General features: G+C 38.0%; 1 protein-coding gene across 2 annotated transcripts in view; it reads right to left on the bottom strand.

Moving 5' to 3' along the window:
• LOC140233372 (1-phosphatidylinositol 4,5-bisphosphate phosphodiesterase beta-4-like) overlaps window positions 1–26,929 on the bottom strand; it is a 181,771-nt gene that overhangs the window by 61,413 nt on the left and 93,429 nt on the right. For both annotated transcript variants that reach the window (XM_072313489.1, XM_072313481.1), the window contains 2 exons: window positions 10,778–10,878; window positions 3,850–4,016 (listed from right to left, as the gene is read on the bottom strand). In XM_072313489.1, the coding sequence (XP_072169590.1) occupies window positions 3,850–4,016; window positions 10,778–10,878 (268 nt within the window). The remainder of the gene's footprint in view (window positions 1–3,849; window positions 4,017–10,777; window positions 10,879–26,929) is intronic.

The raw sequence follows: 26,929 nt of genomic DNA, 5'->3' as shown, positions 1-26,929 counted from the left end.
CTAACATGTTATTTATGGTTAGTTTCATCACACATATCTTTAAAACAAAGAAATCATCTAACTCCAATCTCTGATGGAATCATGGGAGCTCATAGCACATTTAATGCATAAAACATCCAACAAAAAATTAACTTGAACCTCTTTTTTTCCTTGTCAAATCAAGAGTTCTGGGAAATCATTTTTTTTTTTCAATTAATTTTCTTTTTCTCTCTTATTTACTATAATTGTATCAACTAGTCTTCTATTCAAAATGAATCAAATTTAAACTTTCTTTCTAAGGTTAGCTTGCATATTTGCTTATGGATTTATATGAATCCATTTAAACTCCTTTTGAAACAAAGTTATTTTGATGCACAAAGAATCCTCACTTCTTATAATAGATAATGTTCACACATAACTGATACTCTTTTTCTTTATCTACATGTACCATTACTGAGTCTGATGTGAAGAATGATCACCATGTTTTGCTCATTTAATCATAGCAAACTACATGATACAGTATATACTATATTAAGTTTTCTTTGCCAAAGTGTCTTCTGTAGTTTGAGAAAGTTTGTCACTGCTTCGTGGAGACAGTTTTCATGCCTACTTTGTTGGGGCCATTTTATTTTTATTTTTAAGACTCAATCTTTTCATTCATTTAAAGTCTCCTATTGTTGACAAGATATGGCTGCTGTAATTTGCATTAGATGTCAGATTCAGGCTGCCATGGCTCTTTTATCCAGCCAGTGGAATATATTCCCCTTTTCTCTAGGTGAATTAAAGTAATTGTCACTTCTGACCACTTAGGAGGCTTGTGCCAGAGATGCAACGGGATGCTTTCTGCTGAAGGCAGCTGCCACCATCAGCCAATTGCAGGCCCAATGGTATCCTCATTTCCTCCATCATTATGGCCATTATTGGATAGATCACCACTGCTTCTCTGAGAAGTAAACCTTTTTGCGACAAGATATTCACTTTTTTGAAGGTGATACAAATGTATATCGAAGGGATGATTAAGTTATGTGGTGCAGCTATATTCCAAAGATAACAGGCAGGTACAAACCCTCAGAACAATCTTCAACTTCCCTTTGATTGTGATGAAAGTTGTAGGAAGAGTTTAAAGAATTACAGCAAGACAAAATTCCTCAGCAGTGGAGATAGAGCACAAGATTTGATTTTTCACATAGCCGCAGCTCTGTCGCTTCAGGCTTGCTCCACTCAACTGGATCTTTCCCTTGACTTGTAGTGCTGAAATTCCACACTACATTGTAGGTCAATGTTGTGTTTCTCCATTCAGCATAGGTAGGGCACTGATAACAAATCTATTTTGAATTGGCTTGCAGGACCATATAACCACATTTTGACTAATGCACTTCACTGCTGACCACTTAAAGAAGTTCATCCAAAAAATCTACAGTCTACAACATAATACTGTTTTGTCATGGTCTATTAACGTACATTGTAGGCCTCATCATTGATGATGACTTGTAATAATTTTCTCCTGGGGTCACATGATTGATGTATATGTAGAGAGCTATTTGCTCCTGATTCCAAATGGCAGATTGGACTTTATCTTAACTGGAGCATGAATGATTCTCAGCGAAGCCAATTTGGAGTACAGTAAAATCTGAGGGAAGATTGGAAGCAATTTTCTTGTCATCTTCATACAATGTAACTTGCTGATTGTTGCCACTTTATGAAGCAATGTTTTAAGAACTTCGCAGAAGTGGAGCTGACATACAGTACAAGTAGATGTAATTTTCATGAAGAGTTCCTGATGCATTTTACTTTTTTGTTGATGAGGAGGCCACCCACCTCCTACCAGTTTTTCTACTGACCAACCAGACGAAAGCTGACAATCCAATTAGCTATTCATTACTTATTATAACACTACTTATTTACCAATTAACATAAAAAATTTACTTTTACTGGGAAAATTAAACATATTACATGATTTAGTTTCAAGGCAGAATTTATTTTTTAAAATCTCAATCATTCTGGTCTTTAATTTTCTCAAACTTGTAAACTGTGACTCGCGTGACAACCCTAAGAAATCCTTGCGTGACTCGCGTGACACAAATGTTCTGGTGTTTTTTACAATGAAGGGGTTTACGAATGGAAACCTTATTTTCTGGTATGACTGAGGACTCTTAGATCCTCATTATTCATCAGCTAGAATTCATATAGTCTACTACTTTTTAAGCAATCTGAAATTTAGACTTATTTTTGTGACTCGCGTGACACATTTCGAGGGTGTTTTCAATCGAAAATATTGCCAAACCCATTACATATAAATGAAAAAAACAGCTTGATATGGTAAAATGGGTATACAATAAGACCTTGCATCAAAAAATTATGAATCTATAAATAATAGAACATGCCTTAAATAGTGAAATCAACAAAAGTACCAAAGAGGCATCATTTTTTTAGCAAATGTGATCTTTGTTCTGGGAGGTGTAACTCGGCTGTTAGGAAGTGAAAAGCAGTAAAAAATTAGATTTACACCCTTTGATCATATACCTACCCAAATATGAATGCTCTTTCTTAATTGCTTGAACTTGAAATTTTAAGGTCCTGGTGTCTAGTTACATGGAATGGCTGGGCAGTAAATTGACACATCAGTTTACTAGTATCACTGGATATTGGAAAGGAAGTATGATGTCCAGCATCTGTGGAAAGTACCACAATTGTTTTCTCTTAATCCTTGCTCTCTGAAAACAGCATGCATTGAAGTAAAATGTAACTCAGTGTTTGAGCTGACTTTGAGTTTAGGGCAGTTTCAACAAAACTGGACATGAAATACATATGTAAGACAGCTATGCAAGTGCCACAATGTTTTCAAAATGGTGAGACAGGTTATTATTACCTAATATGAAAATGAGATGCATTTGAATAAAAATAATGATTTTTTTTTTTCATGTGGCCAATAAGGAAGCCTTTGAACATGTATGATCAAACTATCACTGGACCAATGCCTTCCAGTCCCCACTAGAGGACTACATAATGAGGATAAAGTGCCAGGCCTGAGGGCACAACTACTGCTGTCGGAAGATTTGAACCAGGGACCCCATGAATGAGAGTCCACAGCCTTAACTACTGCACCACAATGGCTGAGAGAAAGCTGGTCATATAAACGAAGACGGATTATGCAAGCAAATGGAATTTTAGGTTTACTCTTTACTGCACATCATACACTGCTTGCTCGCTCAACATAATCACTTTGCTTCTTTTGAACAAATTCCCATGTAGTATGAGTGACACTCGCAGGAGAAGTAAAGACCAATGTTTACCATGGTCTTGTGGTTTGAATGTTCTCAGCATTAACAATAAACTGTGTAAAACAGTGTTATGGTTTGGACACAGCCTCACATCTCATACCTGCATGATTATGTCTGCTAGGTGGCCAATGGTATCATTTTTTTTACATAAACAATACCCCTGCATGCGTACCTGTTCATGGAAATCGGGCAGATCTTCTGAGGGTGTGCAAAGTGAAGAAGATAGCAGTAAACCCCCTCTTAGCAACATGAGAAAGGTGCAGAATGTCAGCACCCACACTACTCAATGTAATATGTATTCAACCACCACAGTTTTGATGAATAAAAGTGCATTATTTAAAAAAAAAGAAGATGTATCATCTTGCTATTTGCATCCAATTTCATGTGTCATCCTAGCTCACAGTCCTTAGCAAGTGACCGTACTTGTTTATCCAATAAAACCTTCATGACCATATCAGGGATGTAGATTTCGAAACCACTCTCAGCAAACTCCAGCCATTTTCTTTTTTTTTTCTCCAAAGAAAGCATTAAAATTTCCCAAAATAGGCTGCTCTGAATAGAGATGGGACACAGTGACTTGACATCCTACCTTTCTCGGTCATGTCGCGGTCCTTCTCGTAGGTGTTGATAATCTGAAGCACCCGCTCCCTGTCGTACATGGGGAAGAGGATCTCATTGAGCCGTGGGTCACGCTGCTTATCGTTGAGGAACTCGATCAGCTTCTCCACCGACAGTCCCTCCACCTGGTTCCTCCCACTGAGGGGTGGGCAGAAAATGGAGGGGAAAAAAGATGGCAAAGAGTTGATGAATCTGGGTCATAGGGACATGTTCAGCTCCATCCGTGGTAAAAAAATGAATAAGTATCAGAAATTTTGAGAATGTAGAAAAGAGAGATCTCCTCTCTTTCTGACTCTCTGAGTTGTCTCTTGATCTTGATGTTTATGTTCATGTTGATCCCGACTTTTATATCAGGGATCATAGTTATGGGAGTTATGTGACTAAAACTGAGCATTTTCTTGTAGTACATGTAAAACAGATTGGCATCTTGTTTATGTGGTTATGACCAACAAATGGATACCTGTCATTAGTTTTCTAATTGTAAGGTATGAGGCGAGTTATGGGAGCATTATTTATTTTGTGCTGGTTTCTAGCCTAGAATAATACATGGGAAGTCATGCCTACTTCAAATTTGCAACAAATATTTGAATTCTCCCTAAAATGGAATGCTTGTTTTTAAAATGTCTTGAGGAATCAAGGAGCGCAATGCATACCTGTACCTGTAAACACACACAAACATTCACACAGCAACATACAATAGCATAAAACTAGAAATGTCGCTATGGCGACTGATGCCTCCGCCATAATGCATGATTCTCCCAATAGGCGTATAGTACAATGTCTTCACAATGTGTGATCCATGACAGTTTCACATAACTGGCAAAATATTGAAATGACAGGTTTGTCAGAGATGTCTTGAACTGGGTTTGCTATAATTTTCTAAGAGTGCAGGTACACATATTTGGGGAATTTTGGGAAAGTTTATGCAATGAGTAATTTCCAAGGTACGGAGAAAGAGTGTGATGACGGTACAAAATATTTTTTTTTTTTTTTTTTGGGGGGGGGGGGCATTGAAACCTGGCCTTTGACCCTTAACCTTTGACCTTCTGGCTGGAAATTTCCTGGAGAATCTCCATTAGGTAATGCATGTATTAAGTTTTGAAACTAATAATGCAAGCATTGCATATACTAGTATATGAGGGAGATAGTAAAATTTTGAGGAGTTGACCTTGACCTTTGACCCCCTGACTATTGACCCATGACCCCTAAATTCCCTAGATAATCCCTGCCAGACAGTACATGCATATGTACCAAGTTCCACGAAGATACATTGAAGCATTTGAGAGAAAAGTAATATTGCAACATTTTCACCTAACCTTTGATCTTTTGACCTTTGACCTTATGACATGAAACTCTCTCTGGAGAATCTTTATGCAGTAGTACATGTCCACACCAAGTTTCAACAAAATACCTTTGGGCATTGCATAGATATGGGGGAAATTGCAACATTTGTAGCATTTGACCTTGACCTTTTGACCTTTGACCTCTTGCCAATGTCACTAAAATCTACTCAACTAATTGTCCCATCATACATCATCCTTGGACCAAGTTTGGTGAAAGCTGCTTCATCCAGTTTTGAGTTTTCACGTAAACAGATAAATTTTAGGATTGGACCTTGATCTTTGACCTTTGACCTCTGTCCGATTTCACTGAAAAACTAATCAAGTAATTATCCCATCATACATCATCCTCCAACAAAGTTTGGTGAAATTTGCTCCATCCAGTCTTGAGTTATCGCGTAAACGGATACAATTTCATGATTTGACCTTGACCTTTGACCTTTGACCTTCAGCCGATTTCACCCAAAATCTAATCAAATAATTGCCCCATCATACTTCATACTTGGACCAAGTTTGGTAAAATTCCAGTAAATATTACTCAAGTTATCGCGTAAACGAAAGCGGACGGACGTACGTAAGGACGGACGGACGGACGGACGGACAACCCGAAAACATAATGCCTCCGGCACCACTTCGTGGCGGAGGCATAAAAAGAACACAGACATATAAACACATGCAAATACACTTTTACATGCCATGGAACAACATTGCGCAGATCATCCCATTACTTCATTCTCTTAGTACTCCTCATTTTCAGAAAACTAGGAACAGAGTGGTTGATTGCTAAGGCAGGAAATACGACAAAGTGTTATCAAATGGTGATATGGATCCAGATCAAATGACTGACTAAGGGCTACAACATGACCAGTGTTTACTTTTGCCTAAAGGCCCAACTTTATTTTCACCGGGCATTAGAATACTCATGAGCGGTACTAACAATCACTCGCTTCAACAGTTACTACACGTACACACTATATTGTGCATGTATCTCCTAGTGTGTGCGTTCAGTAGAAGTGGCATTCTGATGACCTTCATTTTACTACACAAATGCATCAAATCAAGCGAAGCTTATTGGCATGGCCATAACCCTCAGCTCACCTTGGCTTCCAGTACATTTGTTGGAAGTTCTTGCAAGTAAATGAAATCAGTTCTAATCACCATCAAGAATGCATCAATAATTCCTCATGAAGATCCTTTTAATCCTCTAACACACCACCTCCCCCCTCCCCCACCAGAGAAAAAAAAAAGAGCCTGATACCTATAAGTCATTATAGCTACAATCTTTAGCGTGTGCATGCACATTGGATTAGCAATCACCAAATGTTTATACATTATACTCATGTGTGTAAATACGCCACCCATTTTTTCCCAACCCAAACATGAATCCAATCAAGCACAATGTGTTCTGTGGATAACGTCCCAGTGGAAGGACATGCAGGCAAGTCCCCACCACGCCGCCGTATCAGGTCATCGACACAGTCCGTGTCAATGAAACATGTAAGCGTGTGGTTTCCATCACCACAAATCTTGTCTGGCGCACCGCACAGCACTCTGGTTTGAGGATAAAAACAATTGCCCGTCTCCCTGTATTTTCACTCATCTATTTTTAGATCTGGAAAACACTGGAGACGAAAAAAGAAGGGGACAAAAAGAGAGGCTCAGTCAGAATGTGATGAGCAATGTGGAAAAGTCCTTCTAAGACTGTCTCTGGAAAAGCAACTCGTCGTAAAAAGTACTTCTCTACCACACCTCTTTGTAGTGCTATGGGTACGGCCTGTCGGTATCTCGTCTTCCAGGTCAGTCAGGCTTTGGCCCAGATCATTTGCATCCATCACTCAGGGGGAGGGGATTTACAAGATGGGGGTACCTTGTAAATCCTTCATTCTTTCCAGATCAATTACAAACATCTCTAGCGATTTATGCATTTGAGCATGTACACATTTCCTTCCACATCCTACCCCTCCCCTCCCACACACTCCTCAAATGTCTGTGTGATGCGTACTCACTGAAAAGACTGGCTTGCTGGCAGCAAAGAGAGAGATTGACAGAACGAGAAAGAGAAAGACACACATGGAGATAGACAGATAGAAGGAGACACTAAGAGAGATGGGGGTATAGGAGAGAGAGAGGAGATGGTTGTGACACCTCCAAACATGATGCGATAGACCCTTCCAGCTTCTGAACACCATTCATCAAGCAAAGGAGGAGGAAGAGGAACGGCTAGAGGCTGCTGCAATCAATATCCAGGCTGGGAGAAGATTTCATTTTTTGGCTAGTCTACAACCATCCAGACCCTAGCCTTTGACTTCCACACCTGATATTGCAGTCAGTACCAGTGAGGCCATGCAATATCCAAGGTGTCAAACGGTTGACTCTCAAAAACAGTTGGCTGCTGAAAATTTGTGTGAGTCTTTGAACAATGCTAGCAGTCATTCTCTCAAAGTCTATTAGTGTCGTGTTATGCAGATAGATGGATTTTTAGTACTGATAAAAAGAACACTTTCAAACTATACAGCTGAAGAGAAGGTGTTGAAACAGAAAGAGAAACAGGATATGACTGGTACTGGAGAAGGAAGTAAGATTTGTAATATCAAATCAATTGATACAAGCAACAAAAGTCAGGCAAAGTTCTAGAAGCATAAAGACCAAGAAATTGGGACAGAGTGTTCATCTCAGAACTGTCTTCATGACATGCTGTTGTTAGTGCATGAATAATTCCGTATGAATTTGCTGCATACACAGAAAGCCAAAGTTTGTCTTGCACTTGGAAGAATGAGCTTTCTCTTTATAAATACAAAATGCATCTTACTTTGGAAGTAAAAGTTTCCTGGATCAAGTCATCATAAGCAATATTTCTTGTAATAAGATATAAACTCACAGATCACAGTAGCTCTTTAAATGGCTAACTGATATTCAATCAATCATAAAACCTTTGTCACTTAGCACATGTCATAATCAGGGTTTATCTAGCTTATTTACACAGTCCTTTTTATGGGCAAGAATTGTCTCTTAATCCTGGACAAGTGAAATGTCCCAACTGCAATGAACGATGGAAAAAGTTGCAAGAGACAATTTTTCACCTTTTCAGAATACTGTATTTGCAGAATATTTCAAGGTCTTTTGATTTTCAAAAGTTTTGCTAACTAACTGTTATTTGCAAAATCATCAACTTAAAAGAATATTACCTCCCACAACACAAATGCATAGTTTATTGTCTCCATGGTGGGAAATGGCCAACTTTCCTGTTGAAAAGGAACAATACTTCCTTTCTTATTCTGGCAATGTGGTTTTCTATCATATATTAAATCATTCACTTCACTAGTCCAAATTTGTGATATATAATACTGAAATACATGTGATGTACACTGTGGAACCTAAGCATACATTATCTAATTTCTAAGTGGATGCCACACATCAATTATGAGAGTAAAATTTGAAATGAAAGCCGAGCTATTAATCCTACTTTCCGAACACTTCACTTCTGCCTGTACGAAGTCACCTCCATCCAAAGTTACACCTTCCCTCCATCTCTCCTGCTTTCTTTCCCAGGTACTTTTATCATACCCCAGCTTCTAACTCTTCCATTTCTCCAGCTTTCTCCAACACCCCTGCTCCATCTTCCATGATGTAAGGGAGTAAGGGAGTCAGGTGACCATTCAAGATGCATTCCTCCACCTGGTCCCCATCTTATCCCTTGCCAAGGATGCACTCCTAACCCAGCAGCTTCCGGCCAATGCTTGTGCCCCAGTTTCCGGAAAGGGGGGGGGGGGGGGAGGGGGGTAGGAATACATTTTTCCACCTCGAAAATCTAACCATGTGGTCTAGCGGGGTCTAGGGAGAACCCCGTTATTCCAAGATTACTGTCTCATAACCGGGAATAGCAGCATTTGATTCACACTTTACTTTGTCTTTAGCTCCTCAGGCACATGTGGAATTGAAAATACAAACTGAGATACTGCCTTCAGGGTAAAAGAATTAACAGATTGGAAACAAGGTTACTACTGTTATGTATGGACACTTACAGGTATACAGATGCATATACCATGACTTTCCAATAAAATATTACACACTTTTACATAAAGAAGACATTATCAACATGAGGGAGCAGACCAGAGTTTCAGTCTCTTTCTTGTCGCCTTACTTTAGCTCATTTTTCAAAAGAAAAATTAGATGGCATGATAATCTCATCCCTTCAAAAGTCTTCCTCTAACCTGATAACAAATCTTTGACATTCACTGGCGTTTAAATTAAATAAAGCAAAACACAGAATCTTTGTCAATAGCATCATGATTACATGTAATGTTACCTATATAGTTGTGTCTGAAACTTCAAAATTCAAGTGTGTTTTTTTGTTCTTACTGTTGCATATTGATTTAACTTACACCAATTTGTTTAATTTTCTCAATTATTAATGTCAACTTTAAAATGGAGAGGCAATAAACTGTACAGCTAAATTTCTGGGTAGAGTATCAATTCATCTACTAGAGTCAAATTCTCAAGCTATGTGATATTTTTCATCCAGTCAGATTGACTTGAATGATATCCTTTTGCCATTTTTTATTTATTTTATTTTCTGTTGGGCACCTCATTACCCAAACTACATTCAGAGTACAAGTCTTTTTAAAATGTAATTAATTTTAGATTAAATAAATGATTTTTGGAGTAGCCTTCTTATTAGCATGAAAAGAAGGAAATCAATTTTACTTCAGGATTTGACATCACAGTCAAGCCTGTCACATTCTCCGACAGCAAGCTGGCATCTAATGGAAATGAAACGTGCTTTTTCTAATGACACGTTAATATCTCATGAAGATGAGAGATGGCATAATGCCATTAGCAAGTGCTCACACCTATAACTCTCATGTCACATCTAGTATCATTCAATCCCCGACACCAAAGCGTGGATGAAAATAATGTGGCAGTGCTGGAGAGGTACCTTCATATCTACTACTGAAATCTCTGATTTGAAAACTCAATGCTTAATTCCAAAGCATATGTAAAATGGCATTTAATCTCTTTCTCCACAAAACTTTTATCTTTGTACTCTACTGATAAGATTTGTTTTGTATGAGTCAAAGATACACTTTGTAATGATGGCTTAACTACACTTTAAGTAAGTTTGCATTAAATCATGTAAATGTTCACGTATATCTCTACAATACATGTACACATGTGACTATACATGTACACACTTACATATCTGCTCACATTCTTAACACACACAAACACAAGCCGAGACACAAATACCTATGCCTGATGAACTATTATTATTTTTCTTTTAATGTCAAAACTGTCTGCATTAATGAGAGTCTTTCATCACTTGTGCTAGCATGCTCTAAGGAAGTTCTGCACAGTATCAGAAGAAGATATAAACATACAAGTTAACAATTTCCCACTCATTTAAACATGAATGCTCGTAAAGAAAAAAAAAAAGAAAACCCAAAATGAATATTTTCCTTTAGATAATGTGACTAGTCAGGCAAAGAAACCCACAACGATGCTGCCACACACACACTGCAATTCGGCATGAAAGCAATGCCTCGGAGAGACCCAACTTACATGTTCTTGAAGAGGAGCTCTATGTCTGTCCTTGGACATATCTTGTGGTAGAGCTCATAGAACTTGTCAAATGGGAAGTCTGCAGGATCAATCTCTTCGTTCTAAAAACGAGAAACAAGAAGGGGGAAAAAAATAAAGGTGTTTGATCAGACAGTGGTAATGTCAATTTGCAGATATCAAAGGAAATAGTGTTGATCATAAGCAGACATTCAATTATTTCTGACTTATCTTACATATTTTATTTTACATCCAATGTGAAAATACTATAAATATCACGGCACATTCCAAATTTCATGAGCAGATTATCATGCCTACATCTCCAATATGGTGGCAATGACTACAAGGATAAATGATGCTGTGCTTTGTACGATATCTCAGATCAATGTCATGTGTGTGAGTGTGTGTGTGTGTGTGTGTGTAATTCACTGGAAATAAAACACAAGAAATGGGCATCTTTTCACAGCTTTTTTGTTGTCTTATTTTCTGTATACACCTGCATGTCAAAACTTTACAAAGTTTAGCAGATGGCTAATGTCAGGTTCCTAAAATGGAACAAATCTTGAATTCTCATTCCCTTCAACTCTTAAAGCTTGCACTTTTGACAAATTGTGGGAAATGCACATATTCACATCACATATGGTTGGGGGAAAAAAAAGAATCTTTAAGACAGACATGCAAATGACAAGAAGAAAGAGCAAATGCAGATTGATATGACAAAATTTCAGAGAAACCCTTTTTTGGGGAGAATGACTGGACTTTCTGGAATGTAACTTTATACCCCCGCTTTTTTTTTTCTTCACTCCAGATTACAGACTAATGTATTGTAGGTAATGAGCATGACTTCTACAGGATGTACTAAGGAGGAGTTGATTAATGTGGGTGATGACAGTAGGGCAGGAGTGATCAGTGCCCACGCTGGGGGCCCCACTGGGTAGGAGGGATGGGTTGCTATGGATAATGGCAGATGGATGGGTTGCTACGGGTAATGGCAGAAGGCATCCTCGGCCCACTCGGTAAATGCCTTCCTAGGTTGTAATCATATGACCCATAACAGAGTTGTTTGCTCGCTTCAGGGATCAGAGATTCAGATGAGCTTGCTGGCATCTTACGAGAAACACAGAACTTGAAGCATCATCAGTGCCTTTTCATATGATTGAGAATTAGTATTCCATGACACAATGAAAAACCTATCAAGAAAAGGTGGGCAAATGACAGTATGTCACTGTAAATGATTTTTAAACTCATTCAAAAATCACTTGAGGAAAGTGGTTGCATTGCAAAATTGTCCAACAATTCCCTTGGACAGCAGTATCAATCAGTCACACACAAGCCATGAATCATTTCTCTCCATTTCATACTTTGACAACTTAAACCCAAAAAGGGATAAATACACACACTACAAAATTCCATTTCTTCTCCAAAATTGAAAATGAAAATAGAAAAGACAAAGTACAATTTGTACCTAAGCATTGCTAGAAGCTTATAGATTACAACAAATTATGCATGCACATCTAGACACATGATATGGTAATGGAAGATAAAAAGATAATGACAACACAACCCTGTCTTGAAGTGGACAAAATATATATAAATAAAATAAAATCTGCCCGATTGGAAGTCAGTTGAGTAGACACATTTTTGTTTTCGAAAACAAAATTGACTCTGACATAAGAAGTGCCTTCAAGCACTGCTAGCATCCACCCATCAATCAATTAGCACAGATGACCTTGCTACTACTCCACTCCAAGATACTTTCCAGCATACCAACCTGCTACGAAGACTGTCTCCTAGCAACAGCAAACAGGAGGCCATGGCCCTCCAGGTCATTAGAAATCTAGACTTTACTAGGATTTCCATTCTTATTCTCTAATAGAGGTATTATTGTCCACAGAAGAGAATGTCATACTTTTTTTTTTTTTAAAGGCAAACAACTGTCTTCGAAAAATCCTCTTCTTATGACCGAACAATAGCTTGCACCATCTCGGAATATTTGTAGAGTGGGTGGCAGATTTGCCTATTTCGATCATCCACCAGATTCAATGCCACACTTATGTCCATCACATAAGTGATTGCACAAGCAGTGTTCAAGACACATTTTTGACGAGTGTACGCTGATGCCCAAAATAACCCCTAGTGGTATGAAGTAGAAGCAGAATATGGCCTGCCACAATACAGTGCTCAAGTACATGATATCTCAATGGTAAGTGGAAGGTACGCATTGTATCTAGATATGAAATGGAAAGGAAATCCAGCATTTCCTGACCAAAGATCAGGTCAATCCACTACTTGACAGATGCTAGAGCTAGACAGCACTCGTCTGGCCATGTCAAAAGAGATGGTAGTATTTAAGAGAGGGCTACTGCAAGATCAACAAATCCTGGAAAAATATCCTTTGTATTGCAAGCATGCAGTTGGCCAAGATTAGACTCTTAGGACACTGTTCCTTAACTCACTGAAGACTGGTACCGAGTATACTCGGCATGTGTCTATGGGAAATGTGTGTTATAGCTCATCCTCAACAGGTTAAGGAATTTGTTCTTTGAGGAAATCACTAAACATCAAATTTACTGCCAATATTCATGATTACGCCACAGATACTTAAAGATATTCTTTCCTAGTCCTTTAAAAAAAATGGAACAACAAGACACTCAGTTACATGGTGGCATTTTGTCATGTTCTCTTTCCCTGTTCCATGTTTTAAACTCTGATAATTCCACAGAGTGCCAACTATATTCTGGAAGATTTTCTGAACTGTCTCTGATCAAGAAACTTTTGATGAGAATCACTCACTCCTTGACTCAAGTGATCATGATATATCACGCTCAAGAATTGACGCCATTGATGAATGTCGCCTCTAACTCTCAAAGCTGAGCCTTCTCCTGCGATGCAATTCTCTCTTCCAGAAAGGCATCTCTGTCGCCGGGAACACTTCATCTGCTAGTTGGTATTTGGGCAGTCAGTAAATTGACCACACACACTACTAAAAGCTTGGTAGAAAGAAGCTCCCTTCTTCTCCTCCCTCAAGCCTGGAATTATTCTGGGAGAGGAATTAATATTCTCTTGGCTTCCTGCATAATTGAACGATTGTTTTCTGCTTTGTTTTTCCCCCCACTCTTTCCCCACGGCTGCCAATTGGAGCCTCTCAGTGAAAGGTCTCCAGCCATCTACCCCCTGGTCCCTAGCTGACTATCAAAAGTTCAGATTACCCCAGCTGAATTGAAATATATAACAATTTAATTCTTCTAAAATCGAGGATAGGGTGGAAAATGTGACTGTCTCAACTGTTGATTTGTTTGCAAATTAAACTGGACAGGTCTGATTTCCAATTTCTACAATTACATTACTTGTACTTACAGTTTGCATACTGATGAAATACACTTAAATGTAAAATTTCTCCAAGGCAAAAATTTACTCTTCACAGTCAAAGTTAAAAAAGGTCTCTTCCAAGAAGCCTACATATTTCTTTCAGCCTCTTAATTTTACATGACATACAGGATCATAACACAGAGGGGTCAGAAAAGGAGTGGAATCTCTTTGCAATATGTACAAATTTATGTGTAGGTTCTATAACATGACAATTGAATGCTCAGCATTTTGCTAGCTTTGATGTTCCATGCTCCAAGCTGCTCTGCACAGAGTTTGGATATAGAGACCAAAGAAGAGCTTCTTGGTTTTATCAATCTTAAGCTGTGCTTCAGAGGACATTTTAAAATCCTGTATGGAACTTGGTGATAATCTTGTACAGAACTATTTTAAGTTTTTCTTAAAATCTCCTTGTTATCAATACCCCCAAACTGAAAAGGGGAGTATTAGTATCTCATAAAAAAGTTAACATAGAACGATCTCGCGCACATTTGTGCATAATATTGTTTGCCAGGTTGAGTACTCGAATGTTAAATCTTCCCAATTAAGTATTGGCTATTGTGTGTATCTGCATGTCTAGTAGCATTATACAGTTAAAGAAGTACAATTTTTACAAATTTTCTTTGCATGTCCTATATTCTTTGCTCACTCAACAATTGCTACCGAAAATATTGAAGAGGACAGCAAATTACTGATGGCTATTTATTATGTTGTATTTTAGAAATGATGCATATTTAAACAGCAGTGCTGTCTTTTGTTTTAGAGCAATTTATTAACACCTGCGATAGAACGCATAACTTCTTGGCAGCAAGGAGCATGGGTAGAGCGAAGAGATTCTTGTCTCTTTTCCTTCCCTATCACCTCCATGATAATAGCATACACTGCATGCCACCTTCAAAACAAATCTTCACAACCTTTTGGAAATGGAAAGTTTCAAATATTATGAGAAATTTCTACTCGTTTTCTGAGAATGCCTTTGTTTTCATTCAGTTATACTTCATTCTGTAAATATAATATCTCTATGCATATCAAACAATGTGATAGATTACCTATGAACCTATCTTTCTTGGTTCTACAGAACACATTCCAGTCTGAAACAACCTTCAATGCTTTATGTCCTTTCACATACTTTTTGATCACCTACGCAAAATGGATGTACAAACATAATTTGTACTCAGCACTTTCACCATAAACTATGAACAAGGATATGAAAATGTGGGACTGGCCATGTGCAGTGGTTTGGGGGTTTGGTTTGGTTTGGTAGTTGTTGTTTTGTCATGAAGTATACTAAGATCACACACTTTGTGATCAGAATTGAGGTACTACAGGAGGCACAAAAGGCAAAGCACCAACTTCCTTCTCATTTCCATAGCAACCAGCTTGAGGACAGGCTTAGAATAACGACACATGTGAAAAACTCATCTGCTCCTCTTGCATCACTTTGTCAATTGCAATATTCCAGGAAGGCACTGAAAAGTGAAGCTATTAACGTCATTTACGTCATGCTCCCTCTCTCAGATGGCCTTGGCCAGCTTCCTTACAGCTCCCTCAGATGTAGGAGAAAAGGAGTGAGTAGGATCCCATGCCAGGAAATCAGCCCTAAAGCCATGATTCTAACTTTGGCTTGCTCTGCTAGACAGGAAGCATGGAATTTAGAAATGCTCTGTCAAGAAAGATTGACAATAATCACTCAAAGAATAGGAAATACACACGAGAGAAATTCTGTGTGAGACTAGGTATATTTGGTTGTGTCATAGGCTGCCGCCAGTGCACAATGGCGCCAGGCCTTTCCAGTTGTGGCATTCTTAAGGACTGGCAACTGAGATTTTACATAAGATTGCCCTATAGGATGGTGGTCTATCCATCATTTTCAGACAGGATGCATCACCACATGATGCTGTGATATATCTGTCAGCATTCACATCCGACAGACAATATTCACCAATTGCACATGGACATCATTCAAAACTTTGCTTGAGTCCTTGCTTATAGGATCTAATTCAGGGAATAGTTGCCTGTGAGGTACCCAAAGGTGGCTTCAAAAGGAATGAGGTGGTAAGAAGATTGCTGATCCCATTTCACAACTTCCCTCCACTCCAAGATCACTCCTCCTTCTTCTAGTCAATGGCCTGTTATTCAACTGTCACCCAAGAGCCCTATATCTCCATGGTCACTTGAGTCAAAAGGCCTGGTGTATTCAGAAGCACAATCTTCAAAATACCTGTAGGTTTTCAGTCTAATGTGTCACCTTCCAAGGAACAATCAATGCAATTTTGTTGATACAATAGACAAAAGTAAAGTTAAATCTGAGGAGGTCAAAGGTTTTACCTTTTCCCTACAAGATTCTAAAATCCCTGTAGATTCTATATGAGGCTAACAAATTTCCTGTAATCACAGGGATAGATTCTCAACATTCTCTCAAATATATATATATATATATATATATATATATATATATATATATATATATATATATATATATCACATTATGAATCACTAGTCTTCATTCTTTCTTTTGAATGCCTGAATCAAACAACATGACAACCACTGAACATGAAAGTGTAAGGCACTATTTGGAGAACTATCACCTTTCTACTTTTAAGTACATCATAGTGAAATACATTACACTTTACCAGTGCAAAGAAAGAAACAGGACAGACAAGACCATGCGCAATCAACTCCTTGTGGAATTGACCAATAAGAATTAAGTATTGGGAAATTGTGACTAATTTCTAGAGATCAGTGGTGGAGTGGTAAAGCAGTATAGTGGTTGCTATGACAGAAGGCAGGTACGGTGTCTACTTTCTTGGTGTCATGGGTCATGCTTGTAGGGGAAATGAAATTCTATTTTCTCTCTGTCATATTTCCCTCTACAAATAGAAAGTGTGGATAGACCTACCTCACCTCAAATAAAATGCTTATTTCAAATGCATATCACTTAATCACGACTTTTGCAGGTATACTTTAGACACGGTGTCATAAACCTTATTGTGTGCGCATATCATTTTCCTTCTCTAACTTAGATCCATAACATGGCGGACTGATCATGCAGGTACACGCAGGCAGTAATTTCCCCAAGTATGCTCATTTTGCTCAGAATCCTTCCTTTGCCAGGGATTTAGGACAGTGTGTAAAATGCTATGGGATTTCCTATGCTAACTGGTATTCAAGACATACAAAGGGTTAAATGCAATGATATTTCATGATGAATGCTTCCAGGAGTGCCTTATTCAAATCAGCAGAACCACATTTGATTGATCAGATACATCTGTAAGTATGCCATGCATCAAAGTATGTTCCATGCATGCGGAACCACATTCCATATCTCTACCGTGGTGTTAATATACACCACATACTTATCTATTCAATGTTTTCTGTTTTTTAAATATTTACCAACATGTGCATTAAAAAAACCAACAACAACAACAAATGGAATAAAGTGTTCACTGTAAAACAAGAATCACTTAAAAGGAACTGCAACCATTGGAAATTAGTTTAAAAACATGAAAATGATGACAAAATGACTAGTCTACAGGACCAAACATATCAACGACAAATTCAACCAAAAAGAAAAATAATAGAAATAAAAACTTTCAGATTTCTACTATACAAATCAAGTCTAGAAGCTGCTATTAAACCAGAAGAAGGGGAAGAAAAATTTTTGGTCATGAAATAAAAGCATAACAGTCTTTTATGAACAGGTTTAAGTGGGGTTTCTGTTGTCTTTTTTTTTTAAATCATGCACACGTTTTTCTCATTGAATTAATGACAATTTGTTTAGAAACCTGTTGTATTTCAAATAAAGTTGATCTTATCGGACATGGCTGTATGCAAGTCTTGATATAGAATAGGGAGGATAGAATGACTATTTACACATCTGGGTCAGTTTGAGAGGTGTAGAATGGAGGTCATACCACTCAATGAATAATTCCCACAAATTACATCACTCAGCTGGGCAGCTCCTTAACAAGGATCTCTTCTTCCTCAAATTGTCACTCTGCTTTGGAAGACCAACAATGTAAGTCAAGGAAAAAAATATCGGCTCTATAAACAGCCTGTGTTATTTTATCCACACCTTCATATAAATGTACACTATTTCTAATTCAGCTAAAATTTTTCATATGTGTGAACGAACTGATTTTGTTCTTATTTTCAACAAAAACAGCAAAATGAGAGAGAAACAATAACAACAGATGATATGCTCAAAAGAATGTGGTATATTATATCTTGTTCTTTTACAGATGTCCTTTGCATTTAGGAGCTGTTGGCATTTACCTTTCCAGAGAATAATATTCGTTAATTGGAAGTGCTATACTGTTATGTATATCATTATTTTTAGCTCATTATAAACCACCATGATAAAGCTGTTCTCATTGTACACACAAACGGGGTCCCAATGGTAATGATATACTTTGGACTTTAGAACTTGCTGCAATTTTCTTTCTCTCTCCTTCTTTCTCAATCTCTTTTTAAAAGCACCTTACAGGTTGAAACTGTGAAGAGTGTGTGTCATGTATTGCCACTTTCATTTCAATAGCAATTTTACACACGGCAGATGAAATTGTATTTCTGTGAAGCCGAGTGTAAACACCTCTAGACACAGATCCAGGCACAGATGTGTATCAAGAAAAGGCATTGTACAGAGTGAAGTCTCAAGTAATACACAGGGGATTGTTGCACTACGCTCAGGTGATGTTGGTCTAGATGCATCTCAGGACAGACAGGGGACTCTGGCTATCAAAGCTCACACATGACTGGCAGTCTGCGAGGAAATCTGCTACCGATCCTCCGCCAGTCGGCGTAAATGTAGCGACTCCCACAGGAGATTTGGTTTTCACACCAAAGGTACATTAGACGAACAGCTCTTGCATGCACTGGTAGTGAGGGTGTGTATGTGTGTGTATGTGTGTGTGTGTGTGTGTGTGTGTGTATGTGTGTGTGTGTGTGTGCTCGGGAAGGCACATGTGAGCATAAATGATCCATGCGTCTCCCTTGGATGTCAGTCGTGAAACCAATACACCTGCTTACGGGACACGGAATGGATGTTTGTTTAGGTAGGAAGGAGAAGGGGAGAGAGAGGGGGGAAGTGGGAGACACTATGCCAAGGAGAGAAAAATAAAAGCAGAAAGTGAGTGCATCTGAGAGTGCATTTATGGAGAGAGTCTGAGACAGAGAAAGAATAAACAGACTGAAATGCACAGAAAAAGTTTTGTGATATACCAGTAAGAGAAAATACAAATATACAGTTATGTCTCATGATGACGGAACAGAATTGACAAGATAGTAAAAAGAAATATACTTTTTAGAGATTTTTTTTTTTTTTTTTTTTTTTTTTTTTTTTTAAAGGCTGCCATGTGAGAGCAGTGATAAGGGTACAGGAAGAGAGTGTTTAAAAACAGAATATAAGAGGAGCTGATATATATGATGCAAACTGGGTTTGAGTAGTGCAGTAAGAGTTTGATATCGAAAATCAAAGGAGTAAAATGATAAATGCAAAAGGGAATGGTCCACTGCACAAGAAAATGATACAAATTGCCTGGGTGAAGATGGCTATGCTGACTTATCTTCTCTGGTTCATATGTGGAATGTACAGAATGAAAAAAAAAAAAATCTGAACATTCTCTATGTATATTGGCATCATGTCAATGTAACACCGCACAATAAAACCTATTCCTGTATGTCTTATTAGTAGAAATGTCTAATGCAAAAACAACACATGAAGCTGACTCCAGAAATGATTTCTTATTTTCTGCTATTCAATAGTAGATAATTACAAACCTTGTCAGGAAACTGGCTTTCTAATGTAAATTTTATTTGTAGTAATGTCAACATTACGTAAATTGTTCTTTCCACATGACTGTGAAATATATGTCAAGGTTTTGGTTTCCTTGAATAGTGGTTTCTGGAAACCTCTAACATACCTTTGGCTCCAATGCACACACTATGATCTGGAGCCCAAGAGATAAAAAACATAAACTTACAGTTTCATAGCAACAGACACACAATATCCAATCAGCTGCTAGCTTTCCAGCTGTTGCGTTGGTAACCATGGAGCTACAGCTTTCTCAGTGAAAGAAGAGATCTAGAATAAATACTTGAACCCCAAAGGTGCTGTGTCTTTGGGTCATAACCTATTCAAACATATTCAAGACTCGCGTTCTTACAATCTGAATGGATGGTAACGGCTTGGGTTACAAACCCCTTTTGCGCTATCCATCGATCCAATTGTTTCCCACATTGGGATGGTTGGTAACAGTTCTTTTCTCTCGGCATTCAGTGTGGAGGTGTAGCCTTTCAACCACAAGAACCACTTGGAAATGGTATGATACAAGAAAGATGCACTGAAGAGGTGCAAGTGTGTGTGTGTGTGTGTGTGTGTGTGTTAGGGAGAGTATGTGTACCATGTGTATGGGTGTATGTGCATGTGTACATGTGTGTTTGTTTGTTTATTTGGGTGCCTGTGATTAAAAACAAAGCATTTGAACCTGTCCTATAAAGTCATGATAATAATGGCACACAGCGATGGCGGAGTTAGTTCATATCTTATTCTGATAGTCATCATTGGATAAGGTTTGACTGAGGCACAAGAATTTCATCAGCTAAGGATGTGTTGGTGGTCCTATCATGTCCCATCTTGATGAGCCCTAACAAACATGCAAACCAGGGATTTCTTGGCTCTAGAATTCTATACATCCTCAAGACTCTTAAGCTTTGCAGGGATAATTATTTTGTCCCATTTCGAAAAACCTACCTCAGAAAGGATGAGAAAATCTTCTACATACATCACTGTGAACAACACACATATTTGTCATTTTTAGATGGTCACCCATTGCATAAGAAAAGCGATACATGTCTGAATAACAAACCAATCTATGGTTGTTCTACATGTTTCTGAGCGTGGCATGGTGTTTTAAATCGACACTACTGATGTCAAAATGTACAAACTGCCACACATTCAGAAGTTTTATGGAAAGAATGTAAAAAAAAAAAAAAAAAAAAGCCTCATTTGCTGGCAAATGACTTTCCATATGACAGGACACACAAGAGAAATAACCACCGCAAGATTGATGATAATTGTGCGTGGGTGGTCATATCCACTGATATATTATGGATTATGCAAGGCCACCAGAATGGACTGTTTATTGTTAATATCTCCTCCTGGGCAAACACACGTGTATGAATATTTGATGAATTCAATTAAATGTGAACCAGCATGACCCACTGCTCCACTATTCACCGCAGGACAACTCTCTCTACTTGGCATATATCTCACAATGTCTCAGTTTTCAGTCGTAAGTTTGGGCTGAAAAATGGTTATAGTTTTTTCCTTTCCATTAGAGGAAATGTCATGAACACAGCACAAAGAAACAGAGACAAGGTTTGTATGTTGGGCAGAATGGTACAAACACAGAATATTAATGGAAGAGGATCCATCTTGTTTGTTTGTTTTTTGTTTTTGTTTTTGTTTTTTTGAAGGAAGTGCACTAACAAGTGACATGTAAATCATTTTGATGTGCAAACTTTTCTTTGCAATATATCACTGAACAAACTTTCTGAAAAGTTGATGATCTTTACGAGAAAACATTTTTCTAAAAAGAACACCTGAAGTTGATAACTTTAATCAAATGTTGCATCCCCCCTCCCCAATTTGAAGTGGGGGGGGGGGGGGGAGAGTCAAAGATGAATGGAATGGATATCATTTTCATAACGCCTTCCTTCAAAAATCATCTCATTTCAATAGAGTTACCAATATTCAAGATGCTTTCCAATTTGTGTTGGATCCAAGTTACACACTGCACAATGCACATACATGTACAAACAACATACTGCTGCAACAAGATACACTTGTATCTTGTTTATATACTGTACCATGTTTATCCTCATAGATGTTGGATCAAGAAAGATGTTTGAAATGAGGAAAAGCAGTAAGTGCTCTAGGCCAAGAGTGGTCTGGCATAACCATTTCAAGGACAGGACTGCCAAATTTTACTTTTCTTTGAAGTTCACAGCAGCAGAGAAATGACTTTACATGAGTGCAGGTACATTGTAAGATGATGATGATGATGATGATGATGATGATAATAATGATTCACAGCATTGCACCATATGTATGGTGCATAAATCTGCTAAATAGAAAGATCCCATCAGTGTTACATACTTGGATATATCAGCAGGTTTGTTTTGTTTATGTATTATTTTGATTTGGCTGTTCAATACCATTGCAAATATAATGATATTTGCATATTTCATTTTTATGATCACATGTCTGATTAATATCTTACATGAAAATTTCTATTGCAAACACTTTACTAAGGCTTTGTTTTTTATCTTTGTGACACCTTTTTATTCTTTTGTCGTAAGTCTCAAACATCCATAGGCAGGAAGTAATAAGTCAGTAAACATTTATTTACCACAATAAAAAGAAGTCAATATTTTGATGCATATGTCACTGTACATGAGTAATTGCAAAATGAATTAAGTAGACCATAACCTTTTAGCAGGCTTGTTTGTATTTTTCATCAAGAAGTAAAGTGCTCACACACTTGATATATCCACCACTCTGAAAATAATCATGTCTTTAGATGCTTCTCCAACACGGCTAGTGAAGCCACTCGTCTCAATTCTACAGAGGGATTGAGTTACAAATATTGCATGTAACAATATAACTCAGATAGGAAAGAGGGCAAACTCACAAGTGAGGTAAGTGTGAGTACAAAGCAGTGAGTGAAGGGACATTACTAAATCTGAAGGATGCGCCTGGGTGGCAATAGAGTGAATTGATCCAGTTGCTATGGAAATAGTGGAATCTTATCATGGTGAGGTTTCTGCTAATGAGGTTATGTCTTTGCAAAGGGTATTCTCATATTGCAGAGACATCTTAGGAGCATTCAAGTCTATGAGCCAACGCTATGAAAGGGAAGTCACAATACCCGGCCTACAAAGCAGCACACGGGGCCTAGTTTTCCTCCTCATCCTCACAAAGCAAAACAGAAAAGGCCTTCAAAAAGAATCCAAGGCATAGTCTACTGCTAAAGCTTTGACATTAAAAGTACATTCCTTTTATACATGACACACAAACTGACTCCTTAATTGCAACAACACTGAATAAGGGGTGAGTAAATTGGAAAGCACTCATATTTGGAGCGAAAATGTCACACATCCCTTTATCTCCCCCTGTGTCTTTATACATTCCTTACTGTATATACCATTACTGTCACAACTTTTTAATCTCTCCTCCATACTGAATCAATGTACCTCCCATCATTTACAATCATATCCATCATATTTAGTCTCGCTTTGATGTATGAGATACGCAAAATATATATATATATATATCATAATAAAGCAACCATTTGAGAAATATGTAAATTTATGATAAGAATTACTATTCATTATTTCCACCTAGTAAGATGCACATGATACAGAAAATAATGAAAAGTTATCTGACACCCTGCAAAAACTTTCAAACATGGTAAGTTAGGTGACATCTTGATTTTTTTATTTTGCTTCCTAAAATTTACATGGGAATGCTTAAGAGAGGGTTACTAGTCCATATTTAGCATCGTCTTAGCAGCTGTAAACAGTCAAGTGTCTGCCTCCTTCCTGCAACACATATTTTACTGGACTCTGTTGAGCATTAAAGAAGCCATCTATAGTTATGTACTGCACTTCAAAGTTTTCTTATTTTTCTCTTTCATATCAACACATCTATGTGACATCACTTTTTTTTTCAAGGTTAGCCACACTGCATAATGACCATAGTTGTTATGCATGACAACAACCAAGCAAGCAGTACTTTGCCTCATAAGGTGTTCTAGGTTTGTTTGATTTTTGAATTGATTCAAGTAAATATCCCAGATAACATAAAATCAACGCTACAAACTCCATGATAAAATGCAAAAAGGCTTCACTTTCTTTTTTTTAAAGAAACTGGTGATGTGTTTTTCACTTCAGGCGAGTCTTTCCCCCATCTTATTTTACTCTGTTTGTAATTGGATCCATACATCATATTTTGAAAGATGTTTATATGTCTCAGACACAGCAATAGCTGTGTTGACATGTTGAGCACCTTCTCAAAACATTTTGTGCTCATATGCAATTTCAGGCCATTATGCTAAATTTGGGAAACTGGTATCAACTAATGTCTCACTGAGTAGAACCTCATATATTTTTATTCTTTTTTTAAAGGCTACAATCTTGATATAAAATCAGAATTACACACATACTATTATATCACTGCAGAGATGCTTACAGAATAGTGTTTATTCCCTGTCTATGATAGTGCAATCATCACTCTAGTAATTATCATTTAGAAAAAAAAACAAACCCAGGAGCAGTTCATTTAAAAAGTAGTGTGTTTGTGCATGTTTGCCCTTCTGATCATAATTTTTGCTTTGTTTGTTGTGGAATGAGTATTTCGAGCTTCATGATTCAAAATCTACATTTCAAGAAATTCAATTCGGTAAAAAACATCAATACATAAAAGCATTTGACAAAGCAAAACAGAAATACACTATATGTCAAGACAAAATAGAATTAAAAAAAAGTCAATTTGACTGACATCGATCAGAAGACAACAAAAAAATGGTTTGACCTTGACTTAAATCCCTAACATTTTTACTTCAGAAAAGAATATAACCCATGAAGTTGGCCTGAACAAAAAAATGGATCCGACTCTGTGCAGCCCCCTTTATGTATCTCCTATATCCCCTTCTTGAAAATGCATGTATCTGGAAAGAGAAATGGAACCTTTCCATCACCTACCTCCCCCCCCCCCCACCCCACTGTCTTGCCTGGTCAGCAAGATCAAGCTGGGCTAATAGGGCTCAACAACATTCTTCTAAACGCATTTCCTACCTCACTGCCAATAATCCCCACAGAATTGATTGCACTGCATCCCGATTCTTCCGGGCACTCTCTCCCAAAGAAAACCATCATGCATTATTCTGCATGCATCTCCCCTTGAAGTTTGCCCCGTTGGATACAGTAACCATCTCTGCAAAGAGGGATCCTCTTTAGCTTGATCCAACCGACCTATTTTCCATACACCCCCCCCCCCCCAATTTGGAGGTCACTTTTTTTGACTCAATCCCGCCAATTTTTGCTCCGCATATGCCAATGAGGGTGATGAATGTCGGCTGGCTGGGTACTCTTGGGGGGCGAGAGGATAATTCATTCATTATGCCCAAATTTGGACTATCTGATGTGGAGAACTTGCCGCCTGCTACCATGCATAAACTTGTCTTTGATGTGAAGAATTTCTTTTCCTCCTGCTCAGTGTAGAAACAATGCCGTCATCATTTTCTGTGCAATCTAATGCCCATTATGGAGAAGGTATCACCAGTCCTGACCTTCACCAACAATGAATTCAATTTGAAATTTAGAGTTTTCCTTCATTCTGCGCTTCAACCCAATAAGTGAACAAAAATTCAAAGGCATAAACTAGCACATTTGCAAAGAGAGAGTGAGAGAGAAAGAGAGCGAATGATCTAAAGCTAACTTGAAATTGATATGCCCTAGCACACAAATTTATGAGCCAATCAAACAAAAGCAAACAGTAAAAAGGCAACAAAATCCTTACAGACTTCTTTTTTTTTTTCATCATTTGGCTGGTAGCATCAGGCAGCTATAGCTAAGAGTCTGTGTTGACAGTGATACTAGGCACAAACATTTACAACAAAAGATGCAGTTCCTATCAGCATTTGTATGTTGCTGCTCATCTGACCTGTCTAAAACCATAAGGCACATCATTAATAAGAAATGTTGTACCTGATCAAAACCTCTTCATTAAGATTTATCGAAATACAAAATACGCAAACATGATGTTTTTTGAAGTAACAGGGTCAAGTATTTGTTTTCTTCCTTTCAGCTATTTTGGATATACCTCTCTGAATCTACATGCAAACACAAGCAGCAGGTCCTGAAGAACATGCCCTCATTTCTTGGCATGTGAAAAGAGCACTGCTAACACTCAGACGAGTAGTGTTCACCGCCCTACGAGGTAATGATAATGTCAAACTGCCAATCAAATGAAGCTCACCTCTCTCATGCCCCCTACATTTAAAGGTTAAGCGAGGTTTGGTTATTGACCATCCCCACTTAACCCCTTCTCTTGCGAACAGTGGTATTTTTCTTGAAAATTGCTAAAGGAAAGTGGAGAGGGAATAATTGCCCAACCCAAAGTGAGCTCCAATGGCGCTACATCTCTCTCATGAGCCATTGAGACTGCATACTGATGGAGATGAAAGAAGAGGTACAAAATATATGGGTGTGGCACAATACTGATAACATATTCAGTACACTGATCCTGTGTAGATTCCAAGACAGGGTGTGTCCTCATATACAGAGCAATGTCAAAGCAAAGCGGGGGAGGATGGGGAGGAGGAGGAGGAGGAGGAGGAGGAGGATAGAGCAAGGCATAAACAAGATAGACCCGGAGAGTATAGTATTGTGATAAATGGTGACTGGCCTGACAGATACGGAGCAAACGATAAACAATAACCTATTGGAAGAAATACGGTTCTCACAAGACGGAGGGGTGAAACCATGCACATCATCAAAGCATGTCAAAGAAGGATTGGACAGGCTGATGAACAAACAGCTAATACTTTGAGGGTTAAGGGTAACAAGGGTGGATGACTCCTGATGATCATAAATGAAACAGAAGCAAAAGATTTCTAATAACAAGGAAAACAATGTCAGGATGGTCAAAACGAGATGAGAAGAATAGCGACATGGAAGAAATTGAGTGAAGAGAGGGAGATGGCATACAGACAGGGCAAAAAGAAG

The sequence above is a fragment of the Diadema setosum genome, chromosome 1 (genome assembly GCF_964275005.1).
Source record: "Diadema setosum chromosome 1, eeDiaSeto1, whole genome shotgun sequence".
Classification (NCBI taxonomy): domain Eukaryota; kingdom Metazoa; phylum Echinodermata; class Echinoidea; order Diadematoida; family Diadematidae; genus Diadema; species Diadema setosum.
The sequence above is the reverse complement of the archived record's forward strand: the minus strand, read 5'-3'. Positions and strand labels throughout refer to the sequence as shown.